The 18,483-nt window shown below is 35.9% G+C and overlaps 1 protein-coding gene and 1 long non-coding RNA gene across 2 annotated transcripts; one reads left to right on the top strand and one right to left on the bottom strand.

Moving 5' to 3' along the window:
- Positions 1-7,014: 7,014 nt before the first annotated feature.
- Positions 7,015-9,520, bottom strand: LOC128168772 (uncharacterized). The gene is made up of 4 exons (XR_008241448.1): positions 9,214-9,520; positions 7,676-7,770; positions 7,274-7,345; positions 7,015-7,031 (listed from the first exon to the last, which is right to left on the bottom strand). It is a non-coding gene; the product is annotated as an uncharacterized LOC128168772 (long non-coding RNA).
- Positions 9,521-12,985: 3,465 nt separating this feature from the next.
- Positions 12,986-18,115, top strand: LOC128168770 (SET domain-containing protein 4-like). The gene is given in 7 exon segments (XM_052834922.1): positions 12,986-13,015; positions 13,017-13,127; positions 14,026-14,200; positions 14,597-14,681; positions 15,724-15,804; positions 16,365-16,488; positions 16,962-18,115. Coding segments are annotated over 7 exon segments (693 nt in total). The 5' UTR covers positions 12,986-13,000; the 3' UTR covers positions 17,064-18,115.
- Positions 18,116-18,483: the final 368 nt, after the last annotated feature.

Below are 18,483 nucleotides of genomic sequence, written 5' to 3'. Positions count from 1 at the left end.
CTGCAAAAAACGGAGAAAAAATCCAAAAATATATATATAAAACAGAACAGTACAGATACTGTCTAATTTTAGGCAATTACTTAATACAGCAAATTTACAGTTTTGTGCCAGAATATGAGAATATAAAATTGCGAACACCAAACTTCAATTTCAATTTCTTATAGTTCACAACTCTCAAAAATGAAAAAAAATGAGATCGTAAAATCTGCAAGAAGTGTTTTTCTCAATTTTACACAGATATTATTTTCTCTTGTTTAATAAGGAATCTGTATTCTAAAGAAGAATAGATGAATGCCAAGTATCCTTAAGTTACATATCAACAAAAGACCATCAGTAACACATTGTACATCATGTTGGTTCACAAGTAATCATTATCACAACCACTGCTGATCTAAATACTATTACCTCCTAAAATAATAATAATAAATATTTACCATAGCTTTAGAGATTTATAGAGAAATATTGTTGGTTTACAAGCTTAACTTCATGCCATATATGTCATGATCAAAATGCCATTTAATCTAAGCCATGATAGAGAAGAGGAGAACATATCTATTCAAGAATTTCAAGTATTGGTCATTTAATTCAGCATTAATTTAAACGATGGAGAAGAAGGACATTTTAGCATTCAGGTTGGTTCTCCTTTTTGTTGTAAGGATATTTTTGGTGAATTCCGTTATTTAAAGAAAAACATTTTTCGAATAATAAATTAAAGCTTTACACTTTGGCCAATTTCCCATTTAATTTAAGCAAAATAATTTTGAAATCAAGCTTAGAGGTAATGCTGGAGATTTAATTTTAGCTTTATCTTTAATCTGCCAAAAAGCAAACATATCTAGCACACCAAATTTAGCAAATATTTGGTATAAAATGAGGAAGGGTTAAATAGTCATCTCGGATTCTTATCTAAAATTAGATAAATGTCAATGGGATAGGTACAAATTTAAAAAAACTTCATAGTTGTAGAATACCTGAAAATAAACATACCCTGCACCAATACCTTTTTCTAGCATTAATCTAAGGGTATCCAAAATTAAAAGCAACAGTTCTATAGATCAGGCTCAATTATCTATTACTTAAGAGACCAAGTAAATAGTTCTTTATTTCAGGATTGAGAATGTGCTGCAGTGAAAGAAAAACACTATTATCATGTCAAAGATCATTCCTACTGAATAGAATTGTTGGCACCATTTTCTCCACTAAAAGATTAAATACCAGCCATCTTCATGTGATCACTGTCATTAATAAGACATAAAACTGATGATTTAAGCTTCAGATATCCTTACTTGTAATATAAGTAACAGTACAACTGTTTTTTTTATGAAAAGTGCATGTATCCTCCTATCTTCAATTGTAATGGAATTATTCATAATCATTGAATCTATGAACAGAGATTTGGTTTACTTTTTTCAGTGGTTACAATATACAGTCAAAACTGCTAAAGCGGCCACTCCTATTAAGCAGTCACCTTTCGTATGCGGTCATTTTATTTCCTCCCGATGAAAAATTCTATATAATTGCCCTCTAAAGAGCGGTCACCTGTCTAACGCGGTCAGCGGTCATCGTATTTTGATCCGAAACTGTACAGTCGACTTGCATTAGGCGGCCATTTTGGCCGGTCACATGATTTACACCCGGGGATTTTAAACATGGCTCCCGAAGTCGGGTGATAAACATTTTACCACGTATTGTCTTTTTTCAATAATTCTAAAAAATACAAACATTGCATGTACAATGCATTGTTATGTATTTGTACTTATTTGTTAATATAATAAATAGGCCTACTATAAAAAACATTCAATCGATTACTTTATCTATCATTTTGATACATTATTGTTTTATTGTGATAATTATTTTAATAAGATATTAGATGTTGGCAAATTCACAAGTCTCTATTCAAAGGTCACCTCTGTTAAGAGGTCACTTTGGGTGCCTCCCGCAGGCGACTGCTTAATACAAGTTTGACTGTATCTGTAATAGTGTGTATACAAAGGCTCAGTACTACCACGCTCCTACTAGCACTAGTGGGTTAACCCTTTAGCTCAGTTGGTAGAGCGTTGGTTTTTATACAGAAGGGTCCCGAGTTTGAGCCTTGTTGTGGACTTCCTCTTCTTTTATTACATATTAAATCAGCGATGACCTTATAACCATCTTCCCATCATCCCTCCCCGCCCCTCCCCTGCCCCTTCCCCGCCCTTCAGCCATTTGGGGAAAAAAGAAATTGTAAAAAGGTATGTTAATGAACTCAAAAGCTATGAATTTCACTGAAATATAATCTGGCCCAAGGGCCATAAAAGTTGGACAAGCTCACTTTGATTATTCTGATTAACTCCCCCTTCTCCTTACACTCGCCAGGGTCTGACAGATATCGATAGGAGGTCATCTTCACACGATCTTTACTTCTGACCAATCAGGGAAGAGCTTCCATGCTTTAGAACTCTTCAAAAGGAGATAGAAAAATTACACATCTGATAAAACAGATGAAAGCATGTCTGTGATTGGTTGGGGCATATTTAAATTGTATGCAAATGTAGAGGTTGTGTAAAGATGACCTCTTATCGATATCTGTCAGACCCTGACAAGTGTAAGGAGAAGGGGGGATGGTCTTTTGATCTCAGTCTCACTTTTAATACTTAGAGGAAAAGTGAGACAAGGATCAAAAGTGAGCTTGTCTAACTTTTATGGCCCTGGGTCGATAACAATGACAGTTATATTTACATCTACCGAGTATGATTCCTTCTATTTCTTACGGAAATTTAGTATGAATTTAACTGAGTTATATTGGGGTCAATAACAATAAACAGTTATGAATATCATTATACAGCATTAACAGTACTGATAAATAAGGTAACTTTTTATAATCCAACACAAAGATCTGCTCCTTGTATCGTAATTCTTAAACCAATCTTTACAAATTTGATATGACTGTAAATTACTAACTAAAAACCCTGACCAGTCAAAAAATCTAAACTTTTTTATTTTAACTTTCAGGCCTCAACTGTTAAATTAATTGTCTACAAAATAATTTCATTACGCAATGAAAATGAAAGTGCCTGTTTCATTGATACATGCTAGCTAGCCAAGATGAGTATAGCAAACATGTTGATGACAATGATTAAGATACAAGCATCAAAGTCTTTAGAAGTTTGTAATGGCTAACCTTGGTGTCCTGAAATACACAAAAAAGTGAGTTATTGTAGTTTTATCGATATAACCAAAGCATCAAATCTTCTGATTAAAATTCACAGTAAACTTGTGGTCAAGGTTCGCTTCTGTACAATATGATATCAGATAGATTTCATACTTCAATGAACATTTGACTTCATAGATCGACTGAACATCTAAATTCTTGAAAACTGGTGGGTGAAATGATAAGCGTGTTCACCAGAGCAGGTGCTCGCGAGTGCTTGCCAATATTCCCTATACCTGAAACACAAATGTTGGTGAGCGCTCATGACCACACACTTTGCTGAACACACTGTGGATAACTTTCATCATCACAGTTATATCGATATACAATCATCACGGTTCTTATAAATCCACTTATTTGTAAGTACATTGCTTAACAAACTTAAGGATCCTGATACTCCGTCTCCATTTTTATGACGGAATGTCACAACATGGCCATTTTAACTCATTGTGAAACAGTTTACATCGCCCAAATTTGTTGTCTATCTCTATTTTTTTTTTCAGTTGTTGAATTTGCTGTTATTGAAAACTGCCTACAGCTGATGAGAGAGCCATTGAGAGCTGACAACAACTTTGCGTGTTTTTTCTTGAATCAACCACAATATTACCAGTTTACTGAATGTACCAAAGAAATACCCAGTTAGTGTGTATATTGGTAAAGGTTATGTGCTGGGTGATTAGTTAGTATAGGGGAAAGCAATACAGAAACAGGTTAGAGGTTAGAATCTGGGACAACTGGCTGTTAGTTTGCCGGGCTTTGTATGAATACGACATCAAAACAAGGGAAAGACATGACACAGAGTGGAACAAAACTAAACAGAGGGTGACCTGAGAGTTCAAGGGTCAAGGTCATGGTGAGGGGCAGCCCCTCTATACAGCCCCCAGAAGCTGGTCCAAGGGTACACACTGTTTTTCCGTCAAAATTCATACATGCCTGGCCTACACTCACAAGCATGAATGAATATGATGAGCAATCAGGTCTACATAGAATGGACTTACTAAATTAGCATTGTTCTTCAGGCTGAAATGTTAGAGTTTATGTGTATGTGCTTTAAAAAAAATTCATCTCTAATTAATAGACATTAATTAGCTAAGAAACAGGAAAATGACTTAAATATTGGAATTAATTAGCAAAAAGTTGTTAATTTTAATTCTAAGACAAAGACAGAGACTGGAAAAAATGGTGCCAGAAGAGTCTTCAATAATGTACCTTGGAGCTTTGATAACGGTGGTCACTGATTAATGGCTAGTGATTAAGATAAGAGGTTCTTAAGCAATGGGGGGTGATGAGGCTTTTCCATCAGTCATCAAAGATGGGGGTTCCTCTTAGAAGACATGGCAGCTCTAAAATAAATAAACAGTATGAAAGTTTACAATACTTAAAAATTTGCACCACACACAACATCATATTATTAGAAAAAGTCTACAAGTGTACAGTTCAATATAAATCATGCCAAAGAAAGGACCAAAGTGGCTGCATCAACATCAGTGCAAAAAAGGAAACATACCTCACAACAAGGGCCAGAAAAGTACAGGGACCACCAGTCCAGTACAGTGTCTATGTCCTATAAGAAGGCTGACTAAAGAAGAGTTTCAGGACGTTGTACAGCAGCAGAAGGATGGAATATTCACAATAAGCGATGCTGAGCGTATAGAGGCAGTCAAATGAAGATTTTGCGACCCGGGCCGAGTGAAGTGCAGCTGGTAGACTCCTACACGGATGCAGAGTCACCGAGCCCTAATTCCAGACTTTACAAAGTGCTCCATCAAGAAAAAACTGCTAAACTATGGAACCATGCATTTAAAGAGCACTCACAGAAATTCCCGGACTGTGACGGTTCACTGGACTGGAACCAGCATGGGGAGGAAAAGAAAGGCCTGGCATGGATCCTTTCCATTCGATGTAAGAAGTGCCATTACACCAGTCACCGTGAAAAGCTGTACGAGGAAGTCAGTCGATCAGGAAGGGGACGGAGAGCCGCACAGCTTAATGTTGCCATGGCTGTCGGTCACTTGGGTACCAGCCTTACAACAGAGGGTATGCGTGGTATGCTTCTTGGCGCAAACATCGAACCAGCATCAGCCACCAACATTCATCAGACCTGCAACAAAGTAGGCAAAATCATCACTGACGTGAACAAAAACAGCATGAAGAAAATAAGGCAGGACATTCAAGAGCTTAACGAGAAACGTGGACTTGCCAATACACCGATAAGAGCGGAAGGAGATGCCCGGTATAACAATGCCACCTTCAGTGCGATAGGGAAAACACCATTCCAAGCTGCCACACAAGTGACATACACTTTAAGTGAAAATGTTACCAAGAAGAAACATGTTGTGGCAGTGTTTTGTGGCAATAAACTGTGCAAGAAAGGCACCTATCTTAGAGCCAAGGGAAAGGAAGTTACCTGCCCCGGACATGAAGGCTGCACTGCAACCATTCCTCCAGAGACCACCTTTGGAGACGAAAAGAGATGGGCTGCGGAATGCATCAGTGAGCTGCAAAGTGATGACCGTCCACTCATCATTTCCCATTTCACCAGTGATGGAGATAGTGCTGCTGCTTCCGGTGCATCTGAAAAGCAAGGGCATATGATTGAAAACCTCAAAGACCTGCGCCACTTCTTTGACTCTCAGCGAAAACAGACTGCTAAAGCTCCATTCAGCAGTCACATGTTTCCTGGAAGAACAAAAGCTATGAGAGAATCCATGCAGAGGAGATTTGCCCTGGACCTGAAGCTTAGATGCAGGACCGAGTACGAAAACTGCTACAAACACTACTCCGGTGACTTACCTTTGATGAAACGGGCCATGTCAACCGCTGTCCGTTCCATCATCAGCTGCTACCAAGGACAGTGCGGAAAGTCCTGCCAACTTCATTCCTTCTCCTGTCGCGGACTGAAAAACAACAAGTGGAACTCTTTAGTGTTGCCTCGTGACTTTGAATTAAGCATGACAGAAGAAGACATGTGCTTGTTAAAAGACTGACAGTGTATAAATCTGACTTTGGGACCTAATAATCTTGATAGAATTAAATATCACACTTGTACACAAAAATCTGAATCTGTTAATAGGGCATATTTAAAATCAAATCCAAAATGTATTACAAGTTGTAGAAATTTTGAAAGTAGAATACATAAAGTTGTGCACTCACTCAATCGGGGTCATGGAAATTCAACATTGGACATTTGTGAATCTGTAGGGGCACCTGTTGTAAAAGGAAGTAGAGTGGTCCATCATCTAAAACAACAGCAAAATAGGAAAAATTACTTTGAAATGAAACAAAAACTCTTAAAATATAAATACCAAAGAAAATTTTACAGATCTAAAAGATATCAGCTCTATGATAAGAAGTCTAAAGACACTTATAGTAAGTCACTAACAGATCCAAAGTTAAACAGGAAGTAGTTAAGTGTGGGTGGGGGGGGTGTTATCATAGGTGGGTGGGGGGGGGGGGGGGGTGTAGTTAGCATGTTTGAAATGAAATGTTTGTTATATTATACCTGTCATATGAATTTTGTATTACATTCAATGATTGCTCTGTTTAAATAATGTGCACTGAATGTATGGTAATGTGTGAATGATGAGTGTGTAAAATGTGAAATGTCCTTTTATGGGGTGCTCAGTTTAAGTAAATATGTTATATTTTTCATTGTTTATCTTATTAAAATGATTGCAAACAATTATCTTGATTTTCTTACCTGTCTGATGTACACAACAAAGAGGACTGAGACGATTGGTTGAAATACGGGTACACAGGTATCAAATTTCACCGTTGGTGACAAGACAGCATCCCGCATTGTTTATCCGCCATTGTTGATCTTTAACAAGGGAGACAACTCCTGAAATTCGAAAAAATGCAGTTTAAATAAAAGTTACATGTTTCTCTTTAGGTCTCACACAAGGAATTAATTTCACTATATGTTACTATATAGCTTTAATTCAGTTAATTAATTAACTATACTCTCAGCATATAATTCATGAAAGAGAAATTTTAGTTAAATGCTTCAAGAAAAATTTTAGATCAGAAAAATAACACCTTAAGCGGTTTCTAAGAAAGATAATTGAGAGTAAACATACCTACCCCCAAATGCACGTGGGTTCCACATGTTGACAAACAGGCTCAGCACCATCCAGGAAGTTGCATCATGCGCATCTAAAGAAATTAGTGTGACAATTCCCCTAAAGTAATAATTCTCCTAGCCACTGAGTCCAAAATCAATACTATAGGCCTAAAATAAAGTGCCAAAAAAGGAAGAAAGAAAAGAAATTGTCTTTATATATATGGAACTACAATTGACTAAGTTCAGTTTGATTGGCTATTTCCTTGCGTAAGACCTTTAAGACATCTATTTAAATAATATACATGAATTATGAGTTCCTCGCCATTTTGCAACTGGGAAGTGATATAACCAGCCTAAATATGTGAAGATGAGACTCAAAAAGTAAAACTAAGTTGTATTTGGTGATCTGTATATTGTTTTACTCAAGCATGATGTAGAAGTTACCAGTGAGTTCTGCCACAGCGGAGAATGCCCAGGTATGACTGGTGGAATTACTGTGTAAATAGTCAGGAGATACCTTAAATGAAAAAAAAAAATCAGTGTAAATAGTTAGGAGATACCTTAAATGAAAAAAAAAATTGGCCTAAATAGTTAGGAGATACCTACAATGAAAAAAAAATCAGTGTAAATACTAGTAGTTAGGAGATACCTACAATGAAAAAGAATCAGATTAAAACTAAATGAAAGGTAAAATCATAGGCAGGCAATAAACACTGTATTGACATGAGGGAATACCTGTCAGGTAGAACACAGGTAAACCAGTTCACCTGTCACCTGACCCAAAACACAGTACAATAACTACAATGACAGAGAAACTAAAACAGGTAAACTACTACTTGATTTAGGAAAAATGTAATAGGATATTAGGACTAAGGTGTCAAAATACACATGTTTTAAGCGTTTTCTGCAACATATCACAGCTCAGAATAGTTCACAGTTAACGGATGACTTACATGTAATTTACCCTCAGTAGTCCATCAGTAGTTCATCTTAGCAATCCTGAAGCAAATTGTAGACCAATAAGCCTATCCAACTCTGACAAATTAATTCCTGTATTAGTCCTATATGCTAAAACTTCCCCTTAAAGATGTTAATTTAATACCTGAACAAACAGCAAACATTATACAGAATTTTAAAAGCTGTTTCTGCAAAACTTACATTTAATTCAAGTACGGTAGTGATTATCCATTAAAAAGGAACAAAATGGCACATTGTGTATCCAAGAACATAAAATCCTACGAAAAAACATCACCTTTTAAAACAGCATACAATGATAAATCCAGGACTGTCCCAGCACCTTTTGGTACAGGGACCGGGTAAAAGGAAAAAGTAAAAGTAGGGGTTTATAGTTTTCTTGCAAAATACTTAGTAAATTGCCTCGAACGACTTCTACATATCACCCCCTGGGAAGACCTGCACAATCCATAGCATCCTCAACTCCCTGGGGAGCATACAAGCAGAGCTGCCAAATTATGGCGCGCAATTGCTTTTCCATTCACAAAGCCAGCTCGTCGCATGTGACAGGTACCAATATTAACCCCTGGCCTGGGTAGAGAGAGGGCACAAGTAAAGTAACTTGTCCAAGGTTCATATGATACCGTGATAGCAACAGACCAGATTCAAACCCGGGGCCATCGTGTCCAAATCAGTCCACGCTATCAAAAGTTTTAGACCATTAGTACACTACATAAGTATACTACAGCTTTTTTGTCATTATGAAAGTTGATTTGAATTCCACGATTCAGAATTGCAAAAAAAACTTCACTCAATCTAATTCCACCCAGCTTCCTTTGACTCTAACCACAGGTACCTGAATTTTTATCAATCAGTCGCTTAATAAGTCATATATCAAAAAATTCTACCCCTACTATATATATATACATACACTAGGTGTGCAACGCCATTTTGACCCCCTCGTCGATTCAGACTTCAATTTACCACATAAATCGGATATGCCTACCGGTCTGCGTGTAGCATTGGGTTCAAATATGATATATCTCGCTATACATTTCCTCCTAAAGTTTAATTCCAACGCATTGATAATGCTATCAACTAAAATTCACGCAAACTTCAAATTTCGTCCCGAGGCTCGATAGCCATCAGCTGACGTCACAGAATTACAACTCCGCACTGAATGCATACATAAAATCGAAACCGAGATAGCAAATTCCGGAAAATTTCGCGGCATACGCCAAGATGGAGCATTTGGTGGAAAACGGACACAGTTGTCTATTAACTGGACAATGTGGAACTGGAAAGACATATATGATGAGGTATAATTTAGTTGCAACCACTATATTTAATAGTCATTGATTTCTATCAGAAAACATGACATGGTTATAGTATGTGGAAAGGGGGGGGGGGTGTTTTTGGAATTTAGTACTTGTTACGTGACACCCACACTCACCTTTTGAAATATTCTTGCTTGCAACACCCCTATAAATAATAATAAATTTTTGCAAGTTGCCACCCATTCTAATCTGCAGAGCTGACCCCCCCCCCCCATGCACCACCACCACCAACAACTACTACTGTACATCTACAGACCCCACTGGTTTGAGTGTTAAATTCAGTTGAAAAAATAATCAAATGGACTGGGGGGGGGGGGGGTAGGGGTAACAATGCCTGATGCACAGATTATCACAAATAAATACGAACTGAGTTTGCATGCAGATCATAAATACCTCGGGCTTTGAAGCTATATTCTCATTCCCTTCATCTTCTTTGATTTGTTGCGAGTAGGGTTCAATGCTCTCTTGCTTGTCGCAGTAAAGTAGGTAGCAGAGTTCCCTGAATTTGACCTGCTGGACACAGTCGATTGGCCAAGAATGATAGCTGTGTTAGCAGGTCCGTACTGAGACAAGGTGGGATTTGTATTCAGGCCATTCCTTATTCCTCTCTGCTGACCAAAAAAATTTCAACTATGTCAGAGTTTATGTACCCCGGATTGATACTGTTTCCTGAGGTGAGATGCAGCTGACACAGCGCTATAAATCCTACTAGGGATGATTGTAACTTGTAAGTCTTCTGCAGTTTCTCTGGTCAGGAAATGTTTGCTGGCCACATAGAAAGGGGATTCTTCCACAGTTCTTTTCCAGGATTCAAAGAATTGGCTAGCTGCCCTTATCTCAGCAAGTCTTGGGTCAGTAAGGTTTTATATATTTATGTATTTATATATAGTAGGGGTAGAATTTTTTGATATATGACTTATATATGATATATGACTTATTAAGCGACTGATTGATAAAAATTCAGGTGCCTGTGGAATTTGGAAACTTGTGTATTTTATCATTGCTATTTAAGTTTAAATACTTAGATAATTCAACATTTCCGTTAAAAAATATCATTTAATAAAATTATAACCAAATATTATAAACCCGGGACGGAACAAAACCGGACACGTTTACCCGGGACAAACCTTTTATTTCCGAAAAAAGCGACGAGAGGATGTTAGCTATCACTCATGTGATATATTACCCAGCTCAAACCACGCGGAGGTATCCTCAATTGAATCTTCCCTCCCCATTTGAAATACAAAATACAAGGCACCTAAACAGCAAATCATGTGCAATGAAAAACCGTTCTAATTGTGTAAAACAATTGTAACGCCCTACCAGGGCCCAGACTTGGTTTGTTTCTTAATCATGTTAATATAACCTGTTTTACTGAAAATCAAACTAACTACCTATAAGCACTATGTATTATTTTGTATTTATTTTAAAAGTTTTTTTCTGTTTATTAAATTTGCAGAACAGTATGGATTTTCTTTTCCTAGTTTAACTCATTTTTCATTTGCAAAATCTTCATTTTCTGGATCAATCAGTTTAGCCTCTTTGGGATGTCTGAAAACTTTGAACTGTTAATTTTTTTTATTTTTTTTTGGGGGGGGGGGTCTAAAAGCTATTTAATATCAATAAACATATTTTAAATTTATTTTTTTTAATGTGACTTTACTTTTGGTCTTCAAATAATGCGTAGGCATGTGCCTGTGGCTAATGGCAGCTACGCCACCGCCCGGCTAAGAGTTAACACATGCAATGGGTGAAGAAATCATATAGGCCTAACATATATCGTCGCTTTTTCGGAAATGGAAGGTTTGTCACGGGTAGACGTGTCCGTATTTTTTCCGTCCCGGGTTTATAATATTTGGCTCTAATTTTATTAAATGATTTTTTTTGACGAAATGTTGAATTATCTAAGTATTTAAACTTAAATAGCAATGTTAATATGTATATCCAGATATTGGGAGGGATATTCGGACCTTTGTTTATATTTGAAATGCTGGCAGATACTATAAACAATCTATTATTTTCAACGACTTTATTTCGCGATTTACCTGAAATGAACAGGTTCTGGTTCGCAGCAAGTAAATTTCGTGACCAAGCCTTATCCAAACCTGTTTTTTTATTATAACTATATGGCCAATACTGGTCCGCTGTGAGACATATTCGCAACAATGAGACTCTTGTAAACCTCGCAAAACTTCTTGTATGCAAATAAAAGTTGGTTTACAGTACTTTATTGATGATATGTTTACATTACACAGAAACTAGAAGGGATACTGGGACCTTTGTTGAAATGTTAACAGGTAGTTTAATAATATGTTTACATTACATAGAAACTAGAAGGGATACTGGGACCTTTGTTGAAATGTTAACAGGTAGTTTAATAATATGTTTACATTACACAGAAACTAGAAGGGATACTGGGACCTTTGTTGAAATGTTAACAGGTAGTTTAATAATATGTTTACATTACACAGAAACTAGAAGGGATACTGGGACCTTTGTTGAAATGTTAACAGGTAGTTTAATAATATGTTTACACTACACAGAAACTAGATGGGATACTGGGACCTTTGTTGAAATGTTAACAGGTAGTTTAATGATATGTTTACATTACACAGAAACTGGAAGGGATACTGGGACCTTTGTTGAAATGTTAACAGGTAGTTTAATGATATGTTTACACAGAAACTAGAAGGAATACTGGGACCTTTGTTGAAATGTTAACAGGTAGTTTAATGATATGTTTACATTACCTGCAGATACTGGGAGGTGCATGATGACAAAGAGTCGTCTGTTTCCCGGTGACCTTATTATATCCATACCCAGACCATTACTGATCACCGTGGAAACAGTTCTCTCCTCAGAAATAGGGGAACAAGTCAAATGGTATGTAAATTCATGTGATGTTTCTTTTTTGCCACCAATGCAAAATATGTTTATGTATAATGTAAATTTGAACTTTGTGTGGATGTAAACATGTTTCCAGATATCTGCATAATTCAATAACACTGCCACATATTTCTAAACATGTACCTCATGAAGTACATGTGATCTCTATACAATTTCAGGAACCTATATTATCAATTTTGTGTTTAGATAAAAGATAATGGTTATAACTGTTTGTTCTAATTTGAAGTGTCATTTCTGTTAATAATTTTTTATCACCTCTTCCTTGATTTCTTTCAGTCAAAATGTAAAGTTTACCAGACAACAGCTGCTCTCTCTCTTTCTCCTTCAAGAAAAAAACAAGGGAAGCAACTCTTTCTGGCATCCCTACATTTCTGTTCTCCCTAAGACTCTTGAAACATTTGGAAATTTCTCACCAAGGGAGATGACTTTGTTTCCACCAAGGCTTCAAATTGCTGTGAAGTCTAGAATGGTAGACATGAAGCAGGCATATATGGAAGTGAGAAACTTTTGGTCAGGAGAGGAAATTGAGTACAGCCAATTTTTGTGGGCATGGTTTTGTGTAAATTCTCGTTCTGTGTTCTACCGGTCAGCAGGGTCAGAGTTTGTGAGAGAGGACGGGAACCACTTGGCACTGGCTCCATACCTGGATCTGCTGAACCACTCAGTGGGGGCTCAGGTAAGCAAAATCTCAGATAAACAGAATCCCTGGTAAATGTAATTGCAAAAAAAAAAAAAAAAAAAGAATCTCAGGTAAACGAATCTTAGGTACATGTATACAGGATATCACATGTTTGTGCATGTGAATATATAACACAATTATTTTCTAACTAAAAATCAATGTAAGTCAGTGATTATACTTAAAAAAACAACAACAATTAATGATACAAATATGTCATAATTTAGTTTGTTGCATCCGAAATATTTTTTTAAAACTGTTAATTATGATAAACCGAGTACGTTTTCTCCAAGAGGAAACGTATCGGGGCACGGTCTCTCTTGGAGAAAACATACCCTATAAATTGAGTACACGTTTTCTCGAGCATTCATTAAAAGGCAGCTCAGGTAAACATTAGCTCAAGTAGTTGTCAGCTCAGGTAAATAAATTGTAGCTCATGTAATTGTGATATTGGGTACTAAACTAGAAGCCCTAGAAATGTCAAACATGTTAATATTGTGTGTATTTATTTGAAATATATGCCATGATGTGTGTTCCCCTTAGTTGTTCTCCTGATCTAATCCTTTATACCAAAGTCTTGCATAAAATATGAGTTTTGTTATAAATTTTTATTATCTTTTTCCTGCATGACTATGTAAGTATACCTCTGACGATTTGTATTTATGTTTATTCTGCATAAAGTGTATATGTAAATTGTTCCTCTTGTACCAAATTATTTAGTAAATAAACTTAACTTGAACTTGAGCTAACAAAATATCACTTGCCTTGGTAAAAGGTTAAAATTGTTGAAGCTCAGTTATTGTTTAGAGTGTGTTCACCTGGTCTAAGTTTTTTTTATGGAAGACCACACTAAAAATCAAATGCAAAATCTAAGAAGCTGAGTGTTATCCTTTGTCAGGTAGAGGCGGGTTACAATCAGGAGAGTGGTTGCTATGAAATCTACACAGGTGACACGTACAGGAAGCACAGCCAGGTGTTCATTTCCTATGGTAACCATGACAACTACCACCTCCTAGTGGAGTATGGCTTCACTCTACCAGACAACCCTAACGATGTCTTCCAAGTAGAATATGGTAAGAAGATCTCTTTCGAAAGTCAGTCTATGACTTAACACATGAGTGTTGGTTACTGTAGGTTTCTAAATTAAAGGTGAGGAATTAATATTTACGAAAATTCACGAGAAGCACATCTGGCGAATTTTAAAATCTCGCTTTTATTGTTCAGAAAGAGAAAAATTGATAAAAATTTGGCTTTTGTGATCTTATATTCTCATGATTCGATACAAAACGGATGAATCGCGGAGTTAAGTACTTGACACGTAAAATAAGGAATCTACAGTACTAAATAACTACATGTACCAAATATTTGATGATGCGATGTGATTTAATGTTCAAACCCTAGCAGCAAAGACTACTTAGAGAGAAGGTATAGTTTTAAATAATAAAGGGAGACTTGTTTCTCTGCTGTAGATGATGTGTTAAATGCCGCCTTATCTTTGGGTGTGGATAACATGGAGAAGAAGAAAGAAATTATACAACAGCAAAGCTTCCACAGGTAAATCTCTGTGTAGTACAAACAAAATACTACAACTTTTACAGGTAAAATCGGTATAAACATGAAATATATTGATGATGTGGATGGAGACACAGCCAGAAGTAGACACAACACCTCAACTCTCTAAACATGTAATATAAAGACAAAGTAGGAATTAACACAAATGAATTTAAAGAGAAAGACAAGATGGTATATAATGTATGCTTTCCACAAACAGAAGCCTGTGTGTACAGTGTAAACTTACAATGACATTGCTAACATTAGCCAATGTGTACAGTGTAGATTTATAATATATGACGTTGTAAACCTTAGCTGGTGGGCTACAGTGTAGATTTTTAATGATGTTGCTAACATTAGCCGGTTTGTAATGTAATCAAATACTTATGTTGTTACCTTGATGAGTAAAATTGTGTTGGTTTGGATTTATACAGACCAGCATGTCTAAGGTAGGCTTTAGTAGAATTGTGTAGTATCCCGCTCATCGGAAACAATATTTGTATCAAAATTAATACATAACAGAATGAATAAGCCAACATATTGAGAGTTACTTTTGGCATGTTCCATGTGACCTTTTAATTGTTTGTACAAACATGTACAAGTATTATACTTATTCACCCACAATCTGGGACATTTTTGACAGCTCTGTTGCCGATTTCGGAACAAAACAATGCTGGAATATGCTCAATTATGATCAGCTTATTTGCAAACGATAATCAGAATTGTCAACTTGTGTGGCCAGTATATAACTATTTAAATGATGTGTGTCAGAAAGTCCTTCATACACTATATGAACACAACACACACCTTACAATGGTGTTGGTATCTCTTATAATTGTAATATAAATGAATTAAGATATTTTATTTATTAGATAAATAAAATATCTTAACGTAAATTAATGCACTGGCTGTCAGTAAGCTTTCTGAATGGAAAAACTCTAAGAATGTTACACTAAATATTGGTATTTGATGACATTTTGAATTTACTGTAACTAAAAGTTGGTATGTTTTTGTATGTTTCATGAGAGATGTTTGTTTGTTACAGACAATTGGTTTGCTCTATGGAAGGTATGTCCTGGAACCTACTCCTGGTCACAAGAATTTTAGCCATGAACTGGACAGAGCTGTAAGGCCTTTAATTGTCCTTAAAGGTGTCTTAATATCTTGAGAACCTTGCAGAATTGAATATCTTATATTTTTTTTCTGTGACAGATGTAAACTGTATAAAAAAATGATGAAAATCCCATACTCATAATTTCATATTCTCACAATTTGATACAAAAAGACGTCATCTTGGATTTTTGTTCTTGCATAAAAAAGGAATCTTCTGGCCTTAGACAAATTCGCAGGTACTGTTTCTTGCCAGTGATTGTTACGTCACGATATCAACACATACAGTTATGTGATTTAGTGATGAATTAATGCACTAGAGAGAAATTGTTTACGGCAAGAATTAATTGGTATTAAGACTGTAAGGTTTGCCACATCTTCTCATTTTAGAGAAATTAAAATGATAAGTGTAATGAACTAGCTCTCATCAATATCTCAAATCACAAAAAATTATAGAAGGAAAATTATGTATGGGTAAAAGATGAAAACAGAATATGGAATTCTAAATCCTATAATACTTTCAGTTTACCTCAGATCAAATAGGTCATCAGTGTTTGATGACATGAATATTTTCAGAGAGCAGTGGAAGTTGGTGCTGACTGGATTTGCAATGTCTGATCGTAACAACACATTGTCCAGACAGATCGCAAGAACATTCCTCACCAAGTACATCAAACAGAATCAGGATCTGATCACCAAGGTAACTGATCATTGGTGCAGAAAAGCTTTAAAAAATATTGGTTGTAAAGTTCAACTTCTATCAATTTGTGGTGTGTGTGGTAGGGATGCATGCCAGATTGATAATTTTCTAATTTTCTTTTGTTTGCTGCGGAGGTGGGGGAGGAGGGCTATTTTTGGTAACTCTCTTGACTGTTTTGATAAAGTTTGAGTATACTGTTGGGGGGAGGGGTCACCACATTAACTCTATCCACACATGAGATGTGTATTGGAATTCCAGTTACACAGCTGTCAAAAAGTTCTTTATGGTAAGCTCTGATCTGGCTATATTACTACATGTGACTAAACCTAAGTCTGTTACCCAACTCCTGCAGTGCTGAAGGAAATAACACCGACGTATTAATTCGTTTTCAATACAAATTTAATATTACAGGCATCTGGTTACTATACTAACTAAACAAGAATTTTTAAAATACAAATGTACTTTATTTTCAGTTTGATACTCCACTGTCTCCAAACACGGTTGAATCTATGGTTTTTTCTATTGTACAAACCGAGAGGAATATTCTACAGTTAACTTGGACTTCAGTGACTTGACAACTACAATACGTTTATCTAGGCACCCAGCGACCAAGAGATGTGCCAGCTACAAGATCTATAGACAAAGTGATTCCATTGTCTCTGTCAGAGGCAAAGTGATTGGCCACAATATTAGTTTACATTCCATCATGATGTAGATGGGCTAAAATATCGGTAGGGATAACATATGGATGTAGAAAGTGATGGGCTACAATATCGGTATAGGGATAACATATGGATATAGAAAGTGATGGACTATATTACATGTATTAGCAGGGATTCAATCGTGATGCTGAAAGTGATGGGCTACAATATCGGTAGACAATTCCATTTTGGTATAAAAAGGACGTCTACTTAATGCACCAGATAATTGCTAGAGGACTACATCACTAATGTTAAAGAATGTTCTTGATGATCGTACTCTGTTCAGCCAGGACATTTGGAATTTAATGACTGAGGATGAACTGCTTAAGAATATGTATATGATGTTGAACAAGATGTCTTCGTTTAAGTAACATAATAGTTTATAATTATAATAAATCAAAGTTTATTATATGTTTAAATGATCAATGGTTACTAGGTTTGTGAAACTCCAAAAAAAAGAAATCAATACAAATCGTATAGAACTAATGATTCAAGTCACGATTATCTATAATTCTTTAATTATTGCCGTGTACAAACAAGTATTCGGATTTTTTAACAATAGTTTGATTTCGGTATAATTTTTTTTATTGAATAAGGTATCTAGTTTTAAATGAGGAGTAAACAAAGAAATATTACATCTAGTTTAACAAAATTCCTGCAAGAATAACCAAACAGAACTTGTAGAAATGGATATTGAGTAAACCATTTTTTATTCTCCATGTCTTTTATTATTGTGCTTGACATGTGAGAAAATCGTTTGTTTTGCAACTGAGCACATGTTACATGTGATAATCAAATTTGACCTTTATTGATTATTTTTTTATGTCCCCTATGATTCTGTGTTAAAAACGTCTACAATCTAGAACTAAGACAAACCAACATGACACAAAACAACATGAATAAAATATTATCAATGGTTAAACAACTATGAGAAGTTATATATTTTTTGTTTCAGAATTGTTTAAAGGTAATTATTCAAGCAGGGGACCTCTAATGCATTAGATGCAGTTGAAATTAATAATTACTGCTTAGTATTTTATTGTCATTTCTTGGTATCCAATGTTGTAGAGAAGATCATTCTTTACCTTAATAGATGTCATAGACTTCTTGCCATTGTCCCTAGGAGTTCTGGGTAGTTTTTTCTCGAGCTTTTGTTTCCCTTCATTCACGTTAGATTCCCTGCTTTTCTTCGGAATTCGATATTTGGTATCGAGAAGAGGAAAGAGTCTACCCCCCACAAGACTTATTGCAGAAGACATTGGCCTACGGTGTTGCCAAGTAATTCTTTAGACTG

Source organism: Crassostrea angulata, unplaced genomic scaffold (assembly GCF_025612915.1).
Source record: "Crassostrea angulata isolate pt1a10 unplaced genomic scaffold, ASM2561291v2 HiC_scaffold_47, whole genome shotgun sequence".
NCBI lineage: Eukaryota > Metazoa > Mollusca > Bivalvia > Ostreida > Ostreidae > Magallana > Magallana angulata.
Note: the sequence above shows the minus strand (reverse complement) of the source record. Positions and strands in the feature narration are given on the sequence as shown.